This window comes from Mesoplodon mirus, assembly GCF_964341445.2.
Source record: "Mesoplodon mirus genome assembly, chromosome: 3".
NCBI lineage: Eukaryota > Metazoa > Chordata > Mammalia > Artiodactyla > Ziphiidae > Mesoplodon > Mesoplodon mirus.
In genome coordinates this window covers 17843491-17870163 of record NC_138978.1, presented here as the reverse complement: position 1 = coordinate 17870163, position 26673 = coordinate 17843491, and the positions used below count along the sequence as shown (strand labels likewise).

Sequence of the window (26673 nt, the reverse complement as noted above, 5' to 3'; positions counted from 1 at the left end):
GAAGAGTAGCCCCTGCTCGCTGCAACTAGAGAAACCCCATGTGCAACAACGAAGACCCAATGCAGCCAAAAATAAAAATAAATAAATAAAATAAATGGGTGTATAATAATGTGGATTATGTCTCAATAAAGCTGTTTTTAAAAAAAAAAAAACCACACACGCACACAGTCATTTAGCTCAGAAGTCTGCTGTTTGGCAGGGCTCAGTGGGGAATACTCATCTGTTCCCCTGTGTCTGAGAAGTGCCATTACAGTTGGAGGCTAAAATCACCTGCAAGCTAATTCACATGTCTAGCAATTAATGCTGATTGTCAGCTGTGGTCATCACTTACATATGACCCCTCCATGTGGCCTGGGCTTCCCCACAGCATGTGCTGCTGGCTTCCAAGGGCAGGCATCCCTCTTGCCTCATGGAGGAGTGTCTGAGTTATGTTGTAAAAAGAGGATGTGATAGAAACAGATGGTCATCTTTGGAAGATAAACTCTTTCTCAGGGAGCAATGGTCCTAACTGGTCAAGTCAAGAAGGTGAGCCACGTGACTGGTCAGGAGACCTTTAGTCCCGAGTGTCTCCATCAGGGATGCGTCATCTGCTAGGTCATTTCCCATCTGTTAGATCCTTTCAGGGAGGATATCTCACACATATTTGATGGTCACTTGAATTCAGCCATTTCATTACTAAAGAGCTTTTTCTTTTTTCTTTTCCTTTTTTAATATTTATTAATTTGTTTATTTTGGTTGCACTGGGTCTTAGTGGCAACACGCAACATCTTTAGTTGTGGCATGCGGACTTACTAGTTGTGGCATACAGACTTCTTAGTTGCAGCATGAATGCGAGATCTAGTTCCCCAACCAGGGATCGAACCCAGGCTCCCTGCATTGGGAGCACGGAGTCTTACCCACTGGACCACCAGGGAAGTCCCTACTAAAGAGCTTTTTCAAAAGACAAAGGAACAGAGTTGGATCTGGAAAGTGACAAACATACTTAACCAACCTCAAAAACTAGAGACTTGTGTACCGTATAGAAGACCGGAAAAATGAGTTGGTATAGATTTTGTATACTCGAATCAATATGACAGGAAGGGGACTCCTGAAGTTAAAGGCTTGAGGGAGGGCATCTGGCTGACCTATGTACTTCCTCTGCATTCTGGCCTGCTTGTTACTAGTGGTTGTGATGGTTAATTCACCAGTGTCTCAAATTTGCATTCTGAATACATTTTAGAAGCAGTAAGGAAGGTCGGAATGTCAAGATCCTTAATTGCTTATGAGAAAATACATTTCTACTCCATAGGTTTTTATTTTTTTAATTTTTTTAACACCCGTTCTGCCTCAGCACTCTTCTAGGTATAATAAAACAGCCCTGACTTTCCCAACTTTCACACAAGAAGCTTTTTGAAAATCTGTATTGCTTCCCAAGAATCTTTCCAATTCCATATTGGAGAGACTTGTACTTGATGACAAATGCTCTTACTAGGGACATTAATAGTAATAATAAATACCAGTTGTTAAAGAATTTTCTTGTGGTTGTTATCAAAGTGGAAAATGGCATTGTAGGAGTAGAGAATGATCAATGAATATATAAGTAAATCAATATTCTGTAGTCTCATGATAATATAAGGAAAACTTAATTCCACTGTGGTCTGTATCAGAGGTCAGCAACCTTTTTTGTAAAGGGCCAGGTAGTAAGTATTTTATATTTTGTGGGTGTCAGTCCATTTGGGCTGCTAAAACAAAATACAACAGATTGAGTAGCTTATAAACAATAGAAATTTCTCAGTTTTGGAGGCTAGAAGTGCAAGATGAAGGCATCAGCAGATTTGGTGTCTGGTGAGAACCTGCTTTCTGGTTTATAGGCAGCCATCTTCTTGCTGTGTTCTCATTTGGCAGAAGGGGTAAGGGAGCTCTGTGGGGTTTGTTTTATAAGGGCACTAATCCCACTCATGAGGGCTCCACCCTCATAACCTAAGAATCTCCCAAAGGCCCCACCTCCTGATACCATCACTTTGGTGATTAGATCAACATGTGAATTTGTATAGTGATTGTTATAAGTGCCACCCAACCAATTAGTGGGTTAGCCCTAAACTAACCCACAAACATTCAGTCCATATCAGCAGGCCATATGTTCTCTATTGCAGTGATTCAACTCTGCCTTGGTAGTGAGAAAGCAGCCACAGATGATAAGTAAATAGATACGGCTTTGTTCCAAATTTCCAATAAAACTTTATTTGTGAAAACTGGCAGTGAGTCAGATTTGGCCCATGGGCGATAGTTTGCAGACTCCTGGTCTATACTGTATGAATTGAATTACATAGTGATAGAGAGCTTCTAACAGTGAAATTGTGAGCCAGTTGCTCTCAAAATATGGTCTCAGGGCTGGCAGCATCAGCATCATTGGGGAACTTGTTAGAAATGCAAATTACTGTGCCTCATGCTTGACCTACTAAATCAGAAACTAGTGGGTGGGGCCCTGCAATTTGTTTTAAGCAGCGCTTCAGGCAATTCTGATGCACACTTGTTTGAGAACCACTGTTGGTTTTTAATTTAATAAGATTATTTTTAACAAACACTGTGATGCACAAAGATTTGTAAGTATATGGCCATTACAAAAACATGTTTATCTTCATTGTTGAACTTTATAACTGAATTTAAAATACCATTCACAGTAGTGTCACCTTCAACAAAAAGAACTTCCAAAAGCTTTACTTTGATTCCATGAATTGGGTGGAAAATTTTTAATTATTATTGGAATTGACTGATTTTCTATTTGAAGTATCTGACACTGATACAAAACTGGCATTATTTTCTATTTGTGAAGTATTTCTATTCTTGATACCACACATCAGCAGCTGCTGCTTTACTCCTCTGACATGCGTAAGAAATCGTAGAATAAAAAATGAGCGAATTTAATTGAGAAGAATAATTATATAATTTAGATCAAAAGTTATACATGAGGACTTCCCTGGTGGCACAGTGGTTAAGAATCCGCCTGCCAATGCAAGGGACACAGGTTCGAGCCCTGGTCTGGGAAGATCCCACATGCCGCGGAGCAACTAAGCCCGTGCACCACAACTACTGAGCCCGCACGCCACAACTACTGAAGCCCACACGCCTAGAGCCCATGCTCTGCAGCAAGAGAAGTCACCGCAATGAGAAGCCCGTGCACCACAACGAAGGGTAGCCCCCACTCGCTGCAACTAGAGAAAGCCTGCGCGCAGCAACAGAGACCCAAAGCAGCCAAAAAAAAAAAAAAAAGTTATATGTGATAAGAAAATGGACTGCCTACATTATACAAGATAAATCATCATCTTTCACAACTAAAGATCCCACGTGCTACAATAAGACCCAGCGCAGCCAAATAAATATTTTTTCAAAAAAGAAATCATCATCTTCTGACACAATCTTCTACTTTAAAAATTAGCAGTTATTTTGAGATGCTCATGCCACTTGTCTTAGTCTGTTTGGGCGGCTATAACAAAATAACATAGACTGGGTGGCTTAAAAAACATTTATTTCTTACAGTTTTGGAGGCTGGAAGGTCCAAGATGAAGGTGCCAGCATATTCGGAGTCTGTGAGGACCTCTTCCTGGTTGGACAGCCTCTTTTTGCTCTGTTCTCACATAGCTAAGGAAGAGATCTCTAGTCTCTTCCCTGTCTTCTGAGGACACTAATGCCATCACGGGGGTGCCACTCTCACACCTGATCTAAACCTAGTCACCTCCCCAAGGCCCTACCTCCCAACACCATCACTTTAGGGTTAGGGTTTCAACATATGAATTTGGGGGGGATACAGACATTTAGTCTGTAACACCAGTTCAGGTTTGTGTTTTCTGCTTTTCATGTGGCTGGTGGTGGTGTTACGTTCCCCATGGTAGATGGTAAATGTTAATGGATATACTACAAACAAATTATATGTTTATTATCAACTTTCTTGAGAAATGGAAATCTAGTATTTAATATTGATTAGCTAGGCATCTGGCCTTTCCAAACTGACAACTGCTTTGACTCTGATCCTTTGGCTAACCCTGTTAGAATAACAGCTATTCTGTGCTGATGTGCAAAGCCTGAGAAAAAGCTTAGGTTTATGCCGAGGTTGAGGGAAAAAAGGAGTCTCCCTAGAGGTTCCCCTCATGTAAAATTATGTTGCTATGGCTTGTTGTTACAGGGATTGGTACTATGGCCTGAGACTGAACTTGATATGAGAGCTTTTGAGTATTTTGTCTGGCATACAGTGGTGATTCCCTTACTGAACTGCCTTGTTGATTAGTGCATTTAGAATTACTTCTGCAAGGGGCAAATGCTTTGACGTGCTGGTTAGACGCATTCATGATCCCTAGGAATTGCCTCCATAAATTCAGCAGAAAGCGTTAAGGGTGACTGCCTATATTCCAAAGTCTTTACAAGTCAAAGAATTGTAACAGTACAACATACAGGAGAGAAAAAAGTACGCTTCTCATTCAAGGATTGCTACAATGCTATCTCTCAGTTTAATAGCCTTATCTCTGAAAAGAGACACTTGTGCTCAGCAAATCGTTGTGGACAAATGGGGTTTAAGTAAAAAGTGGCCACTCTTGCTCCATCAGCAGTGAACACTGGTGACTGAATTGTTGCCACTACTGGCACTTGGTATATGACCTTGGATTTTGCTGAAGTCTTCTTTTCTTTCACCTGGCAGGGTATGCAGTACGCATTCTCTTCCTTTCACTGGGTTATTTAAAATTCACCTGTATTATTTCATTAACTGGGCAAAAAAACACTTGTACAATAATATATGCTAATAGGTGTCCAAACATTCCATTACAATAATGAAATTAAGCAGTATATTCCGATAGTGGCCCTCTCGTTGCATGTTATCCAAACACAGCGGATACAAATGAACAGATCTCAAATGAGGACAAATCCAAGCCATATCCTTTAAGTAATCTTTATGTGGGGCTATTTAAGTAGCTTCCAAAGGCATTTCACAGCTTGTATAAGACAAATTATTACCTCATGGCCCCAAAACCTGAAGGATAAAGCCTAACATTGCGATACCTGAGGACAGCACATTCTAACCTGGAAATTCTATTAAATCTTCTGTATCAAGGTATCAGATAAACATCTGAATGTGAAAGGAGCCTCCTAAAGTAAAAAAGCTTTGAAAGTGTTCTAGATGGCAGCAAATCAAGCTCTTCTTTTTATCCCATTCAAACCCCAAAGAATTATAGGTATCTATAATAATCACATCACTGCTTAGAGGCTTTGGCATTTAGACACTGCTGGTATTTGTTGTCCCCTGAACTTTGAACTTGATCCTTCTGCTGCACAGTGCACACCCTTTGAGCAAATCTATTACTAGACACTAATAAAGAAATTGTCTTATTTAAAAGGAAGTTCTGGGGACTTCCCTGGTGGCGCAGTGGTTAAGCACCCACCTGCCAATGCAGGCGACATGGGTTCAATGCCTGGTCCGGGAAGATCCCACATGCTGCGGAGCAACTAAGTCCGTGTGCCACAGCTACTGAGCCTATGCTCTAGAGCCCACGAGCCTCAACTACAGAGCCCACATGACACAACTACTGAAGCCGGCGTGCCTAGAGCCTGTGCTCCGCAACAAAGAGAAGCCACGGCAACGAGAAGCCCGTGCATCACAACGAAGAGTAGCCCCTGCTCGCAGCAACTACAGAAAGCCCACGGGCAGCAACGAAGACCCAATGCAGCCAAAAATAAATAAATCAATCTATTTTTTTTAAAAAAAGGAAGCTCTACCTGCTGTATAAAATAAATAAATAAAAGGAAGCTCTAATTCTCCAATTCAACATTCTCATCCTTAATAAGTTCTTTCTGAATCAAAACCATGTAAGTTGGGTCATGTCCAAAAAAGAATTATTGTTAAGTATTAGAAGATCCAGTCAAGGACAAAGCCTGGTCCTTAGGTATTTTCATGAATAAGCAGTTGTCCACCCTATAGAGACAGAGAATATATCAACTTCTGCTTTACCCAGATGAATGGCGCTATGGATCCTTAGGTACAAAACTTGTCCAGTGATAAGAAAGAATGATTCAGAACAGTGGAGTAATGTAGCCACCAACCATGATGGTAAACTAATTGGTTTTTTAAGTTATTTTAATTTTACCTATTCTCATGGGGAATGTATCTCATTGTGGTTTTAATTTGTATTTAGGAATAATATAAATCTTTAACAACCAGGTTTATTGAGGTATAACTTACATACAATAAAATTCACCAATTTTAAGTGTGTAGTTGGTCCCTTATGCTACTTTGTAGTCAATTACATTCCTCAAACTCTGCTCCTAGAAACCACTACTCTGCTTTCTGTCGGTATTAATTTGCCTTTTCTAGAATTTTATAAAAGTGGAATCATGTAATACATAGTCTTTTGTGTCTGGATTCTTTCACTTAGCATGATTTATTTTTTTCCCTGCCACATGGCGTGTGGGATCTTAGTTCCCCGACCAGGGATCAAACCTGTGCCCCTGCAGTGGAAGTGTGGAGTCCTAACCACTGGACCACCAGGGAAGTCCCATAGCATGATATTTCTGAGATTCATCCATGTTGTTGTGTAAACCAGTAGTTCATTCCTTTTTATTGCTGATTATATCATATTCCATTGTATGGGTATACCACAAGTTAACTGGTTGTTTCCAGTTTGGGGCTCTTGTGAATGAGCTGACATAAACATTTCTGTGTAAGTATTTGAACATATGTTTTTATTTTTCTTTGGTACACATCTAGAAGTGGGAGTGGTAAATCATATGTAAAGTGTATTTGTAACTTTATTTTTTAACATGCCAAAATGACCTCTGCTTACAGGAAGATGAAACAGACATACTTTTCCTTATTCCTCCTACTAAGTACAAATAAAAACCCTGGACACCATGCATAACACAAACAAGAGAAGACTCTGAAAGGCAGAAAGAAGAACCCAGACTAGCTAGGGACCTCATTACCCAAGTAATGACAGAGGTGAGTTTCCTGAGTTTTCTTTTTCCTTATATATCCCAAACTCAGAGCTGACAAAGCCAACAACTTGGAAATGCTGACTGACACAGACAGAAAAAGCCCCAACAAAAGCCTGCTTTCTCTAGCCAAAGAACTAGGAAAGGGGCATCCTGGCAAGACAGAAAAGTGTACTCCAGCCAAACATCGTAGAATAAAAACTGTGGCCTCCCTTACTATCACCCATGCCATCAAATACTGAGAAAAGAAGGAAGTGGTGCAACAATTTTTCAAGTGCTGAAAGAAAAGAATCATCAACCCAGAATCCTATACCCAGCAAATATGTCCTTCTGGAATGAAGGGGGAATCAAGACATTCTCAGATGAAGAAAAACTACAACTTTGTTGTCAGCAGATCCACCCTAAGTGAATAGCTAAAGGAAGTTCTCTAAACAAACAAACAAATAGAAAATGATGAAAGAAGGAATCTTGGAGCATCAGGAAGGAAGAAAAAACATGGTAGCAAAATATGGGTAAATACAATAGGTTTTCCTTCTCTTAAGTTTTCTAAATTACATTTGATGGTTGAAGCAAAAATTATAACACTGATGTGATTCTAAATGCATGTAGAAGAAATATTTAAGACTATTATAAACAGAGGAGAGTGAAGCAATGGAAAGGGAGTTAAGGTTTCTACACTTAAACTTGTAAAATGATGCCACCAGTTGATTGTTGCTCTAGAGCAATCTTAAAGAGCGATACAGGTACTTCTCTGGTGGCACAGTGGCTAAGAATCCGCCTGCCAGTGTAGGGGACATGGGTTTGATCCCTGGTCTGGGAAGATCCCACATGCCACGAAGCAACTAAGCCCATGCACCACAACTACTGGGCCCAAGTTCCACAACTACTGAGCCCGCGCACCTAGAGCCTGTGAGCCACAACTACTGAAGCCCACATGCCTAGAGCCCATGCTCCGCAACAGGAGATGCCACCACAGTGAGGAGCCTGTGCACCACAAGGAAGAGTAGCCCCTGCTCACCGCAAATAGAGAAAGCCCGCATGCGGCAACCAAGACCCAACGCAGCCAAAAATAAATAAATTTATTTAAAAAAAAGCTATGCAAAGAGAAATACTCAAAAACACTGTAATTAAATCAAAATATAATTCTTTAAAAAATGTTCAGTTAGGGCCTCCCTGGTGGCGCAGTGGTTGAGAGTCCGCCTGCCGATGCAGGGGATACGGGTTCGTGCCCCGGTCTGGGAGGATCCCATATGCCGCGGAGCGGCTGGGCCCGTGAGCCATGGCCGCTGGGCCTGCGCGTCCGGAGCCTGTGCTCCGCAACGGGAGAGGCCACAGCAGTGAGAGGCCCGCATACCGCAAAAAGAAAAAGAAAAAAAAAAAAATGTTCAGTTAACCTACAGGAAAGCATAAAAAAAAAGAAACAAACAAAAAACTGAGACTAAGGAATTCCCTGGTGGCCCAGTGGTTAAGACTGGACCATGCTTCCACTGCAGAGTGCCTGGGTTCGATCCTGGTCGGGAAACTAAAGCCATGTGGTGTTGGGGGGAGAAATAAAGAGAATAAAACAAAACCAAAAATAAAATGGCAGAGTTAAGCCCTAACATGTAAATAATTACATTAATGATAAATGGCCTAAATATATCATTTCAAAGACAGAGCTTAGTAGAGTGGATTTTAAAAAATGACCTTACTACATGCTTTCTACAGAAACTCACTTAAAATATAATTATATAGGCAGGTTGAAAGTAAAAGGATGGCGAAAGTTATATCATGCAAACATTAATCAAGAGCAAGCCAACATGGCTATATAGGTATCTAAGAAAGTAGACTTCAGAACAAAGAAAACTATCAGAGACAGAGAGGGACATCATATAACGATGAAAAGAGTCAACCCATCAAGGAATAGCAATCCTAAATGTTTAAACACCAAAGAGAGCTGCCAAAATATTTGAAGAAAAAATTGATAGACATGAAAACAGAAAGAGATAAATCCACAATTACAATTAGAGGGGACTTCCCTCGTGGTCCAGCAGGTAAGACTCTGTGCTCCCATTGCATGGGGCCCGGGTTCAATCCCTGGTCAGGGAACTAGATCCCGCATGCCGCAACTAAAAAAAGAGATCCCACGTGCCACAACTAAGGATCCCATGTGCCACAACTAAGACCTGGTGGAGCCAAAATAAATAAATAAATAAATAAATATATTTTTAAAATTGTAATTGGAGAATTCAACACCTGTCTCTTAACAACAGGTAGAACAACTACCAGAAAATCATCAAGGATATAGAAGAACTCAAGAGTCATCAACCAGCAGATCTAATCAACATTTATAGGACACTCCACCTAACAAAAATAGTATCTTGCAAGATGTTGCTACTGAGGGAAACTGGGAAAAGGGAACAAGGTATCTCTTTGTATTATTTGTTACAATGGCATATGATCTAAAATTTTCTCAAAAATTAAAAGTTTAATTTAAAAAAGGAATACCTGTACTTTTCTTCTCATTTAAAAGTACAGTTGACCCTGAATAACGTGGAGATTAGGGGTGCTGACCCTCCTCACAGTCGAAAATCTGCATATAACTTATAATCAGCCCTCTGCATATGAGGTTCCTCTGTGTCCATGGTTCCCTCTTCTGCACCAGAGATTCTACATCCTCAGATTCAACAAACCTTGGATTGTGCAGTATTGTAATATTTACTATTGAAAAAAATCTACGTATAAGTGGACCTGCGCAGTTCAAACCTATGTTGTTCAAGGGCCAACTGTAGTCAGAAGGTTATACATATTAACCTTATACTCGAGATCTGTATTTAGGATGTACACAACATAATCTGAGACTTAAAATTTCTATCTTGATTGATTCAGGCAAAGGTCATCAAGAGATGAAACCATAAGATGAAAGATCCATGGGAACTTTACAGTGGGGGGAACAGGTTGACACCACATGAACCCACTGCTTGCTCTCAGCATTATTAGGAGTGGGTCAACCATGCTGTTTGTGTCTCCCTGATGTGATGCATCAGGAAGTACACAGTACCATTGATGCAGCATTCTTACCAAAAAAAAAAAAAAAAAGGTGAGCTAGAATATAATCTAGCCGTTAGCACTACCTTCCATTTGACAAAAAATATGAGGAACAAGTTAAATGAAACTATGACTATGCAAAAAGAATGTGGGACATGCTATAGCACAACTAATAGGTCTCTTCCATAAGCAAATGCATAAAAAGGGGTGAGACTGCTGAAGTCTAAAGTAGACTTTTGAAATATAACAACCAAATGTAATGTGTAAACCATGTTTGATCCTAATTCAAGCCAACTGAAACTTTTTTTAAAAAACGGGTATTTGAACATGGATGTGGTATTAAGTGCCACAAAGGAATTGTTCATTTTTTTTAGTGTGACAATGGCATTGTCGTTATGTAAGAAATTGCCTGTTATAATACATGCACACTGAAATATGTTGGCATAACTAGTATCTCCAGCACAACATTGAATAAAAGGGGTAAGAGCAGATATCATTGACTGGTTACCAATCTTAGGGGGAAAGTTTTTTCACTATTAAATATAATGTCAGCTATATGTTTTTTGTATATGCCCTTTATCAGTTTGAGGAAATTCCCTTCTTAGTTTTTTTCTTTTTTTCCCCCCCTCCTTCTTCATGAATAGGTATTGAATTTTGTTAAATGCTTTTTTTGCATCAATTGCAATGATGATATGGGTTTTATTTTTTGGTCAGTATAGTAAACTATATTGATTGGTTTTCAAATATGAAGCCCACTGTATTCCTGGGATGAAATTCACTGAGAAGTGATGTATTATCCTTTTTATATATCACTGTATTCGCTTGGTCAAAGGTTTTTATATGTAGGTTCATGAAGATTAACGGGGTGTAGTTTTTGCTGAGTCATACAGTAATTGTATATTTAACTTTATAAAAACTCAGTTATCTGTTTAAAAGTTATCTGTATTATCTGTCTCAGATAATTGTTTCAGGTGGAAAGTATTCTTTGAGTTTCCATTTTGAATGTGTTTGGACTAAACAAACAATAAACTACTGATGTCTGCAGTAAAAATAATAATAATAATAATAATAATAATAATAATACTTTCCACCTGAAACTCAGTTATCTGAGAAAAAGTCTTTTATATTCATCCTCGCGTTTACCATTTTCCAGCACTCGTCACTTTTTGTGTGTGTAAATCCAACTTTTCTTCCGTCTAAAGAATTTTTTTTAATATCTGCTGTAGTGAAAGCTGGCTACTATGAATTCTCCCCAACCTTTGTCTGAACGAAGTCTTTACTTTGCTTTCCTTTTTGAAAGGTGTCTTCGCTTGGGTATAGGATTCGAGGCTGACAGTTCTTTTCTTTCAATACTTTAATACTGACGCGGGCTGGAGCCTTTGGCAAGTCCCGACGAGAGAAACACAGAGCCGACCTCTGGGGCCTGCAAGGTGGCGGGACACCCCTGAGGGCACCACCCCTGGGCCAAGACCTCATTTTAGGACCTTTCGCCCTTAGGAAAGCCCCCTCTGGAAGAACACGTGGACCCCGAGACAGCTCAGGAGCCAAGCCGAGAGAGGTGGAGAGCCGCTGGCGTGGAGGGCGGAGTCGCCGCGCAGCCTTTCGCCGTACTTCCCGTGCCCCGCCCCTCCAAAGCTGGTGGGCGGGGCCAGACCCCCTCCTTAAAGCGGTGGCCCACCTCGTGCAGTGGTTCGTGCTACGCTCGGCTGCGCGCCACTGGGCTATCGCAGGTCCCCCGCCGCCGCAGTGTCCCGTTTGCTGTCGCCCCGCCAGCAGCTTCTGGCCTCCGGGCCGGCCAGGCACCGTGCTGGGCGCCTCTTCCGGGAGCGCGGCCACACCGAGATAGACACGGCCCTAGCGTACGTCCGAGAGCATCCTGGGCGGCCTGGGGCTCGGGTTGGGCGGTGGCAACTGCAGAGGTAACTCCTGGCAGCCGGACTCCGTCCCCCTTACCTCCCCCGAGCCATGCACCGGCCGAGGTCAGGACCGACAGCTTCGCCCTCCTGCCGAGGCGCCGACCTCCACTGGACACCCCGCAGCTCTGTGAACACCCCGCTCCTCAGGCCCCGTGCACATCTAGCCCCGGACAGCCGGACAGTGCTTTGTCTTGACTCTTTTCCTCTCCTTTTCCCTCCCCTCAGCAACGTCCCAACCCTGGTCTAGCCTGGAACGACTTGGCTAGCCCCTCTCGGGGGGACTGAAAACGGAGTCTGGCGCTGTGCAGCCCCTGCCTCCTTCCCCTTCCCCGCAGGTGCCCGGTGCGGTCCTGATCTGCAGGAATCCTGCCCTTATGGCCCTGGCACTTCCTGGCATAGTCCCAGATCAGGCTTCGGAACCGGCGGGGATCTGCTTCCTCGTTGCTCTGGGCTGTAGACTGCTCCGTGGAGCTCGGGGTGCGCCGTTCAGTTGGCAGTGCCTCCATCTTCACCAGGGTGGCCGCGCCTGGGAGCCGCAGGAGCTACAGGCAGTAGCTGGGATGGGAGAGTGGGGGTGGTATGGTGTCTAACTGCCCTCTCTGTGCCAGCCTCCGTCCAAGCCCATAGAAGGGAAATTGACACTAACCCACTCCAGGGAACTCAGAGTCTAGAGATGGCTGGGGAGCCCAGAAGAGGGACCACTTCCTGGGAGGGGACACTGAAGAACACGCGGAAAACGGAATGTCAGACCTTGAAGAACTGCTAGTTTTCCAGGGGGAGTAAGAGGAGAAAGGGCATTCCCGGCTGCGCGGGTGGGCAGTGAGTGTGCAAAGGCAATGAGATTTGGCAGTGCTGAGGGTGTTGGAACAGGCAGACGTAGCTAAGTGGAGGGTTTGCGTATGGGCGTAGGGGGACATCTGTCATCAGTCTGATGCCATCTGAAGTGTTTATAGCGTGCCTCACAGGGACATAGCGAGGGCTCAGCAATGTTAGCTGTTACTGTTAGTAGTTAGTAATGTTAGCTGTTAATAGTAGTAGTATCATGAGCACCGTGTACCATCTTTTACTTTGAGACGCCTCGGAGTGAAATGACTCACAGCACAGATCTGAAACAAAACGAGAACACGCATGCATCTCATATGCTATCTAGATCACCTGACTGCCTCTCTCTGACAACTCTGGTCTCCTTTCTTTTTTATTTTTTAAATTTAAATTTTTATTGAAGTCTAGTTGATTTACAATGTTGTGTTAGTTTCAGGTGTGCAGCAAAGTGATTTAGTTATACATATATATGTATAACTAAATGTGTATATACATATTCTTTTTCAGATTCCTTTCCATTATAGGTTATTATAAGATATTGAGTATAGTTCCCCATGCTATACAGTAGGTCCTTGCTGGTTATCTATTTTATATATATTAGTGTGTATATGTTAATCTGAAACTCCTAATTTATCCCAACCCCTTCCCCCTTTGGTAACCATAAGTTTGTTTTCGGTCTGTGAGTCTATTTCTGTTTTGTAAATAAGTTCATTTGTATCATTTTTTTTAGATTCCACATATAAGTGGTATCATATTTGTCTTTGTCTGACTTACTTCACTTAGTATGATAGTCTCTGGGTCCATCCATGTTGCTGTAAATGGCATTATTTCATTCTTTTTTATGGCTGAGTAATATTCCATTGCATATATGTACCACATCTTTACCCATTCATCTGTTGATGGACACTTACGTTGGTCTTATTTCTGATTGCTTTTTCTTCTCCAGCTCCTCCTTCTCTTCCCTCCTTCAGGCTGGAACTAGCTGGGCCAAAGTTCTTAAATCTCAGATCTGAAGTTAACATCAAGAAGGGGTGGGGGGGCCTCCCTGGTGGCGCAGTGGTTGAGAGTCCGCCTGCCGATGCAGGGGATACGGGTTCGTGCCCCGGTCCGGGAGGATCCCACATGCCGCGGAGCGGCTGGGCCCGTGAGCCATGGCCGCTGAGCCTGTGCGTCCGGAGCCTGTGCTCCGCAACGGGAGAGGCCACAACAGTGAGAGGCCCGCGTACAGCAAAAAAAAAAAAAAAAAAAAAAAAAGAAGGGGTGGGGGCTGAGGGGGATGAGATGGTGGAAGGGAAAATTACAGTGAGTAGCCCTCCAACCCTCCAGCCTGCTCTCTCCCATCTCAAGGGGTCTGTCCTGCTGAGGCGACTTTCCAAGTGTGAGCAGTGCAGAGGGCCTTCCCCTCACCTATCACTCCAGCCCCCTGGGATTCTTTTTTTTTTTTTTTTTTTTTTTGCGGTACACGGGCCTCTCACTGTTGTGGCCTCTCCCGTAGTGGAGCACAGGCTCCGGACGCGCAGGCTCAGCGGCCATGGCTTACGGGCCCAGCCGCCCCGCGGTATGTGGGATCTTCCCAGACCAGGGCACGAACCCGTGTCCCCTGCATCGGCAGGCGGACTCTCAACCACTGCGCCACCAGGGAAGCCCGATTCTTTTTTTTAAAAATATAAACTTATTTATTTTATTTATTTATTTTTGGCTGCATTGGGTCTTCATTGCCGCGTGTGGGCTTTCTCTAGTTGCGGTGAGCGGGGGCTACTCTTCGTTGCAGTGCGTGGGCTTCTCATTGCATTGGCTTCTCTTGTTGCAGAGCTCGGGCTCTAGGCATGCAGGCTTCAGTAGTTGTGGCACGTGGGTTCAGTAGTTGTGGCTCATGGGCTCTAGAACACAGGCTCAGTAGTTGTGGCACACGGGCTTAGTTGCTCCGCAGCATGTGGGATCTTCCCAGACCAGGGCTTGAACCCCTGTCCCCTGCATTGGCAGGTGGCTTCTTAACCACTGCGCCACCAGGGAAGCCCCCACCTGGGATTCTTAATTGGGGTGGGGAGAAAAGTATTTGATTAACTCACTCCTGACTCACACAGGCAGTACAACACCAGCCTTTTCTCAATGGGTTATTTCTCTGATGGAAGTATCTTGCCTTTCCTTCCCTGGGGCCCCAGTTGAGGCCTCTTGCTCCCTTTCCTGAATTCCTGCCGCAGTCTCCTTGCCATTTGCCCTGTTTCCAGACCTGTCTCTGAGGTTTTTGTCTGTGCTTCATTCAGAGTCATCTTTCAAAACTGCAAAGCTGACAACTTGGCTCACTGGCTGAAAAGTGTTCAGAGTCTCCCTATAGCCCCCTGAAGTCAGATTCTAAGGGGTGCACTCAGGGCCCTTTGTATCCATCTGGTCTGTGGCCCCTTCTCTTGCCTTGTGTGCCCCGTGGACCTGGTGTTCTGGATCCTGGGGTCGCAGGCATGGCTCCTCACATGCCACGTTCTTGCCTCTGGGTGGCCTCTGACTGGCCCTGGAGATTCAAATTCTAAGAAAGCCATCCCTGAACTCCCAGGGCTCCCCTCCCACCTTGTGCTTATCCTAGCCTCATTTACTCTGTAGTGGCCCCTTAGACTGTGCGTCCTTGAGGGCAGAGATCCAGTGCTGGCCTTCCTCATCCAGCCCTTAGCGCCAGGCGTGGCACACCCAGCTGTCTGGTAAATAGGCATCGTAATAACATTAGCAGCTCATAATGAGCAAATCTATCAAAATTCTGATCAATCCTTGGGGCCTCCTGACAAGATATCACTCTCAATTTACAGTTGAGGGGATTGAGGCTCAGAGAGGTTAAATAACTTGGTTAGGGTCACAGAGCTCGAATTGGCAGAGCTGGGGTGTGAACCCAGGTCTGTCTCTCGACCATTACACTAGATCCTCTCCAGCGTTTGGTAAAGTGACTTGGACTTCCATTTCTCTGCTCCCAAAGTGAAAATCACCACCAAGGCCAATCCAGTGGGTGAAAAGTCTCTGAAGCCTGACAGCCTCCGTCCCAGCTGGAGACGTCACGGAAGCGGCTGCAGTGCCCCCGAGTGGACCTCTTTTACCTGCACCTGCCGGACCACGGCACCCCCAGGGAAGAGACGCTGTGCGCCTGCCACCAGCTGCACCAGGAGGTGAGGGTGGCCCCCCAGCTCCTCTCCTTGGCCTGTCGTTGCCCAGGAGAGCGGAGGCTCCAGGGCTGTCCCAGAGCAGAGCTGGGGACAGACCCCACTCTCAGGGTCCCCAGCCAGTCTCTCCTTCCTGGTGTTCTGGGCTGCAGTGGGTTCTGACCTTGGCCTCTCCCCCGCAGGGCAAGTTTGTGGAGCTTGGCCTCTCCAACTACGCCGCCTGGGAAGTGGCCGAGATCTGTACCCTGTGCAAGAGCAACAGCTGGATCCTGCCCACCGTGTACCAGGTGAGGCCAGGGCTGCAGAGGCCTCTGTCTCCTGGGGGCCTGCGGATCCTGGGTCCTCGAGGCTCCCCCCTCCCCGTGCCCTCTCCATAGCAGCCATTCCCCTGCTCTACAGGATGATGGCTCCCAGGTACCCTCAGCCTGGGAAACAGGCGCCTGCTCTCCGGCTCTGGCTCCCCTTCCTGCCTGCTTCTCGCTCTGCAGTCAGCCTGGAACACTCCTCCCCGCTCTCCCTGGAAGGAGTGCCCAGGTCTCACTTAGATGCCTCTTCCTCTGGAAGACTTTCCTGACAGCCCAGAGGAGGCTGAGATCTCAGGTCCTCCTTTTCTCCTCCTCATTCATTCAGCAAATGTTTGTGCACCTACTTGCTGCCAGGCACTGGGCACAGAACTTACTAGTGTATTATGATTGTCTCTTTTGTTGAGTATGTTTGTTAACACTCTACCTCACTATTAAATCTCTGAGCACAGCAGCTTTGTCCTTTGGCTTGTGGATGGAAATCCAATATCCAGGCCATAGGTAGTGCCCAGAAATGTTGGCTGAAGGAATGAATTTTCCTTGGGCATGAGCCCTCTCCACCAGTGCCACTAAGTATCTGCCTGATTGTTAAGGTCTGAACTGAGGTTCTCCACAGGAAAATTTGGGGTCCCATGCGCCCACTCCAGCTGGCCCTTCTGCCTGCAGGGCATGTATGACGCCACCACCCAGCAAGTGGAGACGGAGCTCTTCCCCTGCCTCAGGACTGAGGTTGACGCCTAAAACCCTTTGGCTGGTATGGGGTATGGGCTGCTGTGGGGGCCGACTCGCCCCGGGGTGGAAGGGTCTTCCTGGCCATGTTTCTGCCTGTTCCTGACCCTGGGGATGCCTGGTCCCAGACCTGGGAAGCAGGGAGAGGTTTGACAGGAGGCTGGGCTGGGTCCTCCATCCTTCCTGGGTCCCCCACCATCACCCCCACTTCCGGTCCAGAGCAGCCTCTGGGAGCTGTGCCTGGGGATCTGATTACAGCCTTCCCGCAGGGGGCCTGCTGACCGCCAAGTACAAGTATGAGGACAAGGACAGGAAACAACCTGTGGGCCGTTTCCTTGGGACCAATTGGGCAGAGATCTACAGGAATCGGTGAGCTGGGGATGGGCTGCATCAGGGTGGGAGGTGGCATGGGTCCCCTTAGTCTGCAATGGGGAGTCCCTGGGGCTGCTTTCTTGGGGGCCAGGACCTCCCCGTGCTCAGACCTTTGCCCCTGGATTCCCACCAGCTTTACTGAGAAACTTACCCCTAAAATTTTGCCAGTGTCTCTGGAGAGTGATTGGGGGCCTGGATTGGGAATGCGTGGAGCTCTGGACCTTCTACCAGGCCTGTGAGACTATGTCCTTTCCCTGGGAAGAGCCTACCCCCTGCCCACAGCGGGAGAAGAAACCTTGGATTGGAACTTGGGGTTCCTGGGGCTTGATGCTGGCCTGTCACCTGGGGCAACTGAGTCTAAGTTTTGTAAACTCTTGGCAATAACACTGTCATCAATGTCTAAAGTTATAGTTGAACATCTGTTGGGACTAGCCTTCTTCCCTTCCTTTTTTTCACTTTTGCAAGTTTGAAAAAGTTATCAAAGTAATACATGCCCACAGCTAGAAGCAAGCCCTTTCCAAGTCACACTCCTCCAAGGTGATGCTTTTTAACTCCTACAGCTTTCCTTCCCTCTGGCATTTACTGTGAGATCTCTGATGCATACACTTTACTGCTATTCCTTAATTTATCAAATTTAGACATTATCTGTGGACTGCTGGAAAGTTCCTAATGTTTCAAGATTTATAGAAGCTGAGTCTCCAAGGCTCCAATGCTAGTTTTGTTGAAATGGCCCAGGACTTTTTAAAATTAATTAATTAATTTATTTTTGACTGCGTTGGGTCTTCGTTGCTGCATGTGGGCTTTCTCTAGTTGCAGCGAGCGGGGGCTACTCTTTGTTGCGGTGCACGGGCTCTAGGTGCACAGGCTCAGTAGTCGTGGCTCATGGGCTCTAGAGTGCAGGCTCAGTAGTTGTGGCACATGGGCTTAGTTGTTCCGTGGCATGAGGGATATTCCTGGACCAGGGATCGAACCTGTGTCCCCTGCATTGGCAGGCAGATTCTTAACCACTGCACCACCAGGGAAGTCCCCTGCCAGGGTTTCTGATTGTCTGGCCAGGTTTAGGAGCCATTGCCCTAAGCAGTGTCTCTCAAGGAGCTTGTCACACCACCAGCGCCTAGGCCTCACCCCTGGAGGATCTTCGTTGATAGTTTTCACCTTCTTTTCTCTACTTAGTTGACGGAGCACTGCAGGTCCATTATCTCCTTTACATTTTGCACTCACCATGTGGGGCTGGCTCGGGGTATTTCCTCCCTGAGCAGATAAATGAAGGCACGTGACTGAGCCAAGGCCAGAGCTAGGACTGGAGCCAGGACTTGTCCTATCTGTGACCCGGGGCACAAAGGTGTGGTGCTGTAGACGCTCCTGGGTCCCTGATTTGGGGAGTTGTATTGTTCGCATCCGGTGAGCATGTTCGATGCAAGGATCCTTGCTCACTGCATCCCCACTGCTCCTACCACTGGGCTGAAATAACTCCGGTGAGGGGCCCAGAAATCCACATGCATTCTGCTGCTCATGGAAACAAAACCTCCATTTGAGATGTTGGTCCCTCAGTGCCTCAAGGACCAGTGACCTACAGGAATCCCAGCGTCCTGACCCGTGCCACCCTCTCCACTCACCCAGCTTCTGGAAGCACTACCTCGAAGCTGTTGCCTTGGTGGGGAAGGCCCTGCAGGCTGCGTATGGCACCAGCGCCCCCAGCATGACCTCGGCTGCCCTCTGGTGGAGGTACCACCACTCCCAGCTCCAGGTAGGAAGGAGGAAGTGGAAGAGAGGGCTGCGTGGTTATTTCATGTTTCTGGATTACTCCTTTTCCTTTTCTGAAATGTCTCCACGGCCCAGGTCTTTTGGGTGGTATTCCTGTTCTTAGAGAAGTTTATTAAGTGTCACATTACAAACACTACTGGCCCTAGTAAGTATAATTATCCCAACTTTATGTATGAGTAAACTGGCTCAGAGGCCACTTCACCTAACTGTGGCTACATGAGATAGGGCAGAAGCTATGTATGACGCTGAAACCTACATTTTTTCAGCATTAGCATTTATCTGTCTCTGGCTGCCTGCTCTGCAGAGGCCAACTCCGTGTCCCTGGCAGGGCTGCCCTCTCCCTGCCATCCCGCTTTCCCAACAACTTCCTCCAACTTGGGCATCACATACTAATGGTGCCTCTTTCTTGAGCCCCTGTTAAGTGCTAGGCCTGAAGCAAAGTACTTTATGAAATTTTAGGGAATTCCCTGGTGGTCCAGTGGTTAGGACTTTGCGTTTCCACTGCAGGGGGCATGGATTCGATCCCTGGTTGGGGAACCGAGATCCTGCATGCTGCAAGGCACGGCCAAAAAAAAAAAAAAAAAAAAAAAACCTGCCACAACCACCCTGCCAAGTAAAGGAAGCCTGAAGCTTAGGGAGGTCACATGACTAACCCAAGCCCACCCAGCTGCCGAGCAGCAGAGGGGAACTCAGGTCTGCCTGTGTGCGTCTAGGGAAGCAGGGCTGTAGAGCTGTTTGAAGGCAATGTAAGTTCTATGTGGAATACTATAGGGTATAGACTTCGGTCTTGGCAGGGGCAGGGTGGGAGCAGGTGTGTGTGACTGGAGTCACTGTGGTGCGCTAGTGTGTTGACGTCTGGCCGTCTCCCCTTGCAGGGCGTTCAGGGGGATGCAGTCATCCTGGGCATGTCCAGCTTAGAGCAGCTAGAACAGAACTTGGTGGCCGCTGAGGGAGAGCCCCTGGAGCCAGCCGTCACGCAGGCCTCTGATCACGCCTGGCACCTGTCTGCCTGTCAATGTCCCAGCTACTTCCGCTAGGCCTAGTCCTGACTTGGGGTGGCAGAGGACACACTCCCATCTATCACCTCTTTTATTCTCTCAACCAGTCAGTTCTGACTTTAAGCTGCTTTATGTAGCTAGTTCTTTCCTCACAGTCCCAGTTCACAAACTGTTTGTCTCCTATGTTCTTGTTAATACTCCCAGTTGCCTTCATCGTGTAAAAAGGCCAGGGCTGCATCTACTCAGGTGTTTCCTGTCTAAGAGGCACTAACCTGGCTGGAGCCCAAGCCCACAGTGAACCTGGTGAATTTGTTTCCTCTGCAGCCTGCAAGCTGTTTCTCGTCCTCCCACAGGCTTGGTGAGAAGGGGCCAGGAGTAGGGATTAGTCTTCAAAGGGCAGAGGCGGTGGGAGGGTCTCCCAGCCTCCTGCCCTGAACCCAGTGTGACCTCTCAACATCGGGGCTGCAGGTGGCCCTCACGCTTCTACACGCGACAGAAAAAAAGAGGGTCATATACCCTGAGGTAGATTTTCTCTCGTTCAGAATTACCTCATTAAATACTTATAAACAGAACAATCTGGGCAAAAACCTACCACCTGGGGCCACCATCCAGAAGGCTAAAACCTCCCAGGATGCAGTGGAATGTTTTTTACATTAGTTCAGTTTCAGCAGTGGCTTTATTCTTGCTTTAGCCAACACCTCCTGGTCATCCACAAGTTTCTCGGCCCTGGTTTTGGGGGTTGGGGGTGGGAAAGAGAATAGAGAGTAGGGGTAGGAGGGCGACAGGCAGGGTGCCTGTTTTCCTCAAACAAATCCCAGTTTCAAGCCAGGGGCGCCGAAGGCCAGAGGAAAGGAGAAGGCGGTTCCTCTTGTGCTTCCAGGGCCGCCCGGCCAGTGGTCACACAGGAGCCAGTGCTGGAAATTGGCTTGAGGTGAACTAAGAATCCTGGGGGGTCCAAACCAAAGCCCAAACCCAAGGGTTTTTTCCTAGAAAAGTCCCTTTTGCAGGAGACACCCTGCTGACAAAGTTTCACTATTTATAGAATAGCCTGTCCCTGTCACCCTCCCTTGTGTGCCTTCACAGCAAAATACACGGCTGCTCCCCTGAGAGGGCAGCGGCAGTCCCACACCGTCCAGTCCAGACAAGACCTGGAGCAGGCCCGGAGGTCCCATCCCAAGTGCACGTCAGCTGTCGTCGTCTTCCTCTGATTCTCCTTCCGACTCGGGCGCGCTCTCTGGCAAGTCATCTCCCATCTGCTGGAACCTTCCGGACTGCGCGTCCCACACGTACTTGATGGTCACCTTGAATTCGGCCATTTCGTACCCGAAAAGCTTCTGCCAGAGGTGAAGGGACCCAAAGGTCAGGAGGAGCGAGTGGGGTCAGAGGAGTCTGCGGCCCCTCCCGCCACAGCTGCGGAAGCCCGGGGTGGAGGGAACTCACCAGGACGCGGGCCTGCTCCGGGGTCAGCACATCGCCCTCCTTGCACACCTCGTAGTCGGACAGCAGGGTCACCACACCTGCAGAGAAGGGGGCCCCTGGGCAGTTACTCTGGCACAGAGGCCTGTGCAGGGCCAGAGGAACCGGGCCGGCCCCCCACGCCCAGGCTTCCAGCAGCACCGGGGCAGGGTTTCATCAGTGAGCATTCAGCCGCCCAGGAGGGTTTTTGGGGGGCAGTGACTCCTCCTTCCTGCCTTGCCCCTTAACTGCTGTATTCTAGCTGTAACTTACTGTCCACATTCACCCCAGCTGTCAGGCGGGCGCTGTTAGTCCCGTTTTCACATGAGAAAACGGAGGCCGGTAGAAATTGGGGGTGAGGGGGGAGTTGTCTGGCTTGGAAACCTGCGCTCTCGGCCGCTCGGCTGTGACCCTTCAGCTCTGGGGACGCCCCTGTACCTTTCTTGAGGGCCGTGGGCAGGCCCAGCTGCCTCAGCTGTGGCTCCATGGAGTGCGGGAACTGCTCCAGGGGGCCCGGGTCCAGGCTCACGGTGAAAGTGGCTTTGTTCCCAGCTCGGGCGTAGTCCATCTCCGTGTATTTCGTGAACCACCTGAGGGGAAAGAGAAGTGGCAGGAGGGCAGGTTTCCGCCTGGGCCTCACCTCACCTCCCTTCCTCCTCGGCTCAGCCTGGAGCTCCGAGCCCGGGAGAACAGAGACTCAGTAACAGGATTCCAGCAACCAGGAACCAGGTTTTACTCGGTGCCTCTACTGTACAAAGTCCTGGGCTACTCCCTCCCCGGAGACCTCGCCAACCTTTCCCTTCCCAGCGCTCCTCCAGGGCACTTACTCGTTCACTTCCTCCTTAGTGCGATTGGTGAAAAGGAGACCGACTTCACCCCTCAACTTCTTGCTGACCTACAGGACCAAAGTGGGGCGGGGTCGGTCACATTAGAGCAGCGGTTCTCAACTGGGGACGATTTTGCCGGCCCCGCCCCCTCATCTGGCAACACCTGGAGACATTTTTGCTCACAGCTGGAGGGGGGCAGCACTACTCTCTGGGTCTGGAGGTTAAAGGAGAACCGAGCTTTAAGCCGACCCCGGGCCGCCACATGGCTGCAGCGTGGGCCATGTGACAGCAACGGAGAAGGCAGCCTGGCCTGGGCCCTCCCTGAGGGCCAGAGACTCACCTGATGCAGGTTGTCTTTGTACTCGTCACATGGGCTTCGACCCAGGGCCACCATCATCACTTTGTTTTTGCCAAAGAACATCCTACAGAGAAAAAGAGGGGTCTGTGAAGGAAGCGCCCCGCCCTGCCCTCACTTCAGTGCAAACCAGCTTAAGGCCCAGGCTGTTTTGTAGCAGAAGGTGTGGCCAGAGGCTCCACTCTTCCACGCAGCCCTGCTCACTTTGTCGCCAGCCCAGGGTCCCTCATTATTTTCCTGCACAGACCCTGAAACTCACATTCTGTCTCAGCCCGCTGTGAGTGCGTCTGGATATGCGGAAGAGGCCTGTTTAACGGTCTGAACCAGAACAGGTGGGATGTTCCTTAAGGGACCAGACCAGGGTTCAGGGAGCCCCTTCTCCTGGAGAGGTCACTGCTCAACCCGCCCCCCACCCCCCAAGGCGAGACAAACTTTAACAGTTAAAAAGCGCCCTTCAGCGGGGATGGGGGCGTGGCACTTGGTCCTTATTAAGGTGCTACCTGTGACCGAGGTCCCTAACTGCCCCTGTGCTTTGCAAGCAGCCCGGCCGCTCTGCACTCAGGCCCTTCTCCCACTGCCCGCTCACCGGCTGTGCTTCCAGGCACTGCGGATGTCCTTCAGCTTGCTGTTCCTCATGTTGGCCACGGAGAAGACGAAGAGGTACTTGTATGTGTCCACACATTTCCGAAGCTGCAGGACAATTCATGGGGCTCTGGAGTCCAAGGGGCAGCAGGGGTTGGGCAGTACTCTGGCCTCAGGTGGGAAAGAGACTGCTCCAGGTCTCTTACAACTGCAGATGTTTAGAGCCTCTAACCTGGTTGTTTCCTCCTTGCCTCTGCTACTGAAGCCAGGATACTAAGTACAGGGGCTGCCCTGATGCAAAGCAGGCGTGATGGCAAAGTGCGGGGGAAGCCGAGCCACGGGTCAAGAGCCCACCGTCTCCCCAGGTTTCCGACTTACGGTGGCCACCAGTGCAATCGACCACTTCTCTTTGCTTTGTCCAGTAATTGCTGACGATCTAGAAACTTAGCTACACTAGGAAGGCTCCTGCTCTATGGAAACATGTAAAGTCTTGTCATTTAGTCACGAGGGGAGGCGGCTCATCAGCCCTGTGGCGCCCACGTGGTTGGCTGCAGCCACGATGAAGTGGTCTCAAGGAAAATGGCATCTTTGTGCCGGAGGAAACTCCGCTCTCACCCAGCCTGCAGCCCGATGCAGTGCAGACAGTGGCTTCATGCATTTACCCACACCTGGTAACTCTCTGGCTTTTTTGACATCGGGCCGACTAACAAATCTCTGCAAGCTTCAGTTACCAGACCGCAAAACAGCGATAACATCCCCTCGCATCTACCTCACAGGGGTGCTTCACATGTGAAACAGCGCCGTGCAGGGCAGAGTAAGGGCTCAATCAAGCTGGAAACCATCACTAAGGGAGTTTTTAATTGGTGCTGCTGCTGGAGGAAAAGGGGCTGGATCAGCACCTTGTTTTTGTTTTTGTTTTCCAAACAGTATGTTTCCCTGACAAACAGCCCTACACCCACGTTTATAAACCAAACACAAGGTCTGGAAAAATAAAAAGAACACGCTCTTACCTCTTCTATCAAGTTCTGTTTCAGTTCTAAGCCTTTCTTCGCGGTTTTGGTGAGGGAGACTAATACAAAGAAGAAAAAGGGGAGATGATGAGAGACAAATCTGGATGTCCCGGAGACTCTTTCTTCCCCCCTTTGGTAGCCCAGCTGGACCAAGCAAATCTGAGAAAAGGTAGCAAGGCTTTTGTGGCCACCACTTCTGGCATGCAAGGCTACTCCCAGGGTCCCCAGAGTGCCTGCTCGCTACTGTTCCCGAGCCTGAAGGTTCCTTCCCATCCTTCCTGTTACTCAGACAAACTAGGTATTCCTTAGCTCCCCTGAGGCGAAGCGAAAACTCCCTACTGAGGTGTGGGGGCTCTGGGGGCCCTGCCAGTGGCTGAGGCGCGTCCCTGTGCTGCTGTGGTACGCAGAGACCATCTGTGGCTGCTCTGGGCTGGGGACTGTATTTCCTCTGCTACACCCTGTCTTGCAGTTTGGACCCATGGATGCAGCAACGTGTCTTTGGGGAGGGACAAGCATCTCTTCTCCAACAACAGCTGGGGCCCAATTTGCCCCTTAACCAGAAGGGTTTGGCATTTGCCAGATCTGACCAGGGCTCCCTCCACAGAACCCAATCATTCCACAAACGCTTAACAGAGCATCAGATGCAAAGCCCTGGGTCCTAGGAGGAGGTGGCTTCTTATTCATCCTGCCTGGCACTCAGTCAGTCCCTCTTCAGGAAGCACACATCTAGAAAGGTAATCATGCCATGCAGGGGCAAGTGCAGCACAGGAGGGCAAACAAAATACAGTTGTCCATTTTCCAACATTTCCACTGCTACAACTGTGGACCTAGCCAGCACCATGCTCTCCTGGATTACTGCTAGTCTCGCTGCTTCCACCCCTGCACAGTGCCCCCACCTTCCCTGTCTATTCTCAACAAAGCAACTAGGGTGATTTTTTTTTTTTTTTTTTTTTTTTTTTTTTGGATACGCGGGCCTCTCAGTGTTGTGGCCTCTCCCGCTGCGGAGCACAGGCTCCGGACGCGCAGGCTCAGCGGCCATGGCTCACGGGCCCAGCCGCTCCGCGGCATGTGGGATCCTCCCGGACCGGGGCACGAACCCGTGTCCCCTGCATCGGCAGGCGGAATCTCAACCACTGCGCCACCAGGGAAGCCCCTAGGGTGATCTTCTTAAAAGTAAAGTTGAACCCCATCATTCCTCTGCTCGAGCTCTCTCCTCCCGTTCCACCGGCGTGTGAAAGCCAGTTCCCTGCAAAGGTCTTTCAAGCCCCGCACGCTCTGCCCAATTCCCTCTCCCTCCTTTTTGCTCACTCTGCTCTGGCCACGCTGGCCTCTTGCCCCAGAACATGTCAAACATGCTCCCGCTTCAGGGCCTTTGCCCTTCGTGTTCCCTCTCCTGGGACCACCACCCTTCCAGGTAACTCCATGGGTTGCTTATTTACTTTCTTCAAGTTCCTGCTCATTTGTCATCTCAACAGAGACCTTCTCTGGCCACACTGCACAAAAGAATATCAACTTCTCTTTCTCTCACTCTTACTCCACGGGACTTACCACTATTACCACTATATTTACCACTGAATTTACTGATTCGATTTTCAGTACCTTGGGAGGATAGACTTCCCATAACTAAAATATTAAGCTTGATGAGGGCTCTAGGCGTTCCTTGTTGTAACTGACGTATCCTTCGACAGCTAGAGAGTGCCAGGCCCCTCTCTAATTTGTTGAGTGAATGTGCTAGAGGGCCGGAGTGAGAAAGACTCACCATAGTAGAGGCAATCAGGAATACTCTTTTAGGAGGTATCCTACGAACTGCCAACTGAGAAAGAGCCAGCCATACGAAGACCGGAGCACAAGCATGCCAGATAGAAGCAACTTCAAGTACACAAGACCATACTTAGGGATAAACCTGGGTTGAGGGAAAGGCGGTAGGGTGGGGGGAGCGCGGAGAGCTAAGACAGATGGGCTGAGGTAGGAAAAGGTGGGCCAAGGCGAGATCGGGCGCAGCCTGGGTGTTCAGAGGCTGTTCCCCGACCAGCCGGCCTTGGACAAACTCTGGTGGCCTGGCAAAGCAGTCTCCGCTCCCTGACCTGACCCGGCTCCAGCCCCCACCCCCGTGCTTCCCCCGCGAAGCCCCTACCGCAGGTGACAAACAGCCCGCGAATTCCTCACCGGTTCCCAAGACCCCCTTTGCCCACCTTTCTTGTCGCGCTTGGATTTGGGCATCGCGCTGCAGCCACGTGCGGCGGAAGACGGTGCTGCCTATTAGGACCTCGGCGGAGCTGGGGCCTCTGGGACGGCCCTCGGGGGCTTCCCTTGCGCGTGCCTGACCCAATCTGCGCTGAGGCCCGCCTCTCCCTGCCCGGCCGCCGCCTGCGCTCTCCCTCGAGTCTCCAGAGCGATTTCCTGCGCGGGCGGGCGGGGGA

General features: G+C 48.4%; 1 protein-coding gene, 1 long non-coding RNA gene and 1 pseudogene across 3 annotated transcripts; 2 read left to right on the top strand and 1 right to left on the bottom strand.

The window, feature by feature from the left end:
- Positions 1-1796: 1796 nt before the first annotated feature.
- On the top strand, positions 1797-21184 carry LOC309799082 (aflatoxin B1 aldehyde reductase member 4-like; annotated as a pseudogene). Its single transcript, XR_014296145.1, has 10 exons — positions 1797-1824; positions 11479-11539; positions 11649-11900; positions 15679-15865; positions 16042-16146; positions 16828-16915; positions 17160-17259; positions 18883-19009; positions 19902-20382; positions 21108-21184. The product of XR_014296145.1 is annotated as an aflatoxin B1 aldehyde reductase member 4-like (transcript).
- MRTO4 (MRT4 homolog, ribosome maturation factor) lies at positions 21041-26664 on the bottom strand. The gene is made up of 8 exons (XM_082612549.1): positions 26446-26664; positions 24254-24312; positions 23248-23351; positions 22647-22728; positions 22307-22374; positions 21918-22069; positions 21465-21541; positions 21041-21358 (listed from the first exon to the last, which is right to left on the bottom strand). Exons 1-8 carry the CDS (start codon positions 26471-26473, stop codon positions 21209-21211), a joined length of 720 nt encoding a protein of 239 aa, XP_082468675.1. The 5' UTR covers positions 26474-26664; the 3' UTR covers positions 21041-21208.
- On the top strand, positions 22735-24247 carry LOC309799421. Its single transcript, XR_014293278.1, has 3 exons — positions 22735-22993; positions 23204-23321; positions 23509-24247. It is a non-coding gene; the product is annotated as an uncharacterized lncRNA (long non-coding RNA).
- Positions 26665-26673: the final 9 nt, after the last annotated feature.

Bases quoted from the DNA above. Each gene is read 5' to 3' on its own strand.
- MRTO4 (XM_082612549.1), bottom strand. From the start codon at position 26,473: ATGCCCAAATCCAAGCGCGACAAGAAAG. The intron at 22,729-23,247 runs GTGAGCGGGCAG...TTTTCTCTGTAG, and splicing joins AGTGCCTGGAAGCACAGCCG to GATGTTCTTTGGCAAAAACA. The intron at 22,375-22,646 runs GTGAGTCTCTGG...TTGGTCCTGTAG, and splicing joins ACAAAGACAACCTGCATCAG to GTCAGCAAGAAGTTGAGGGG.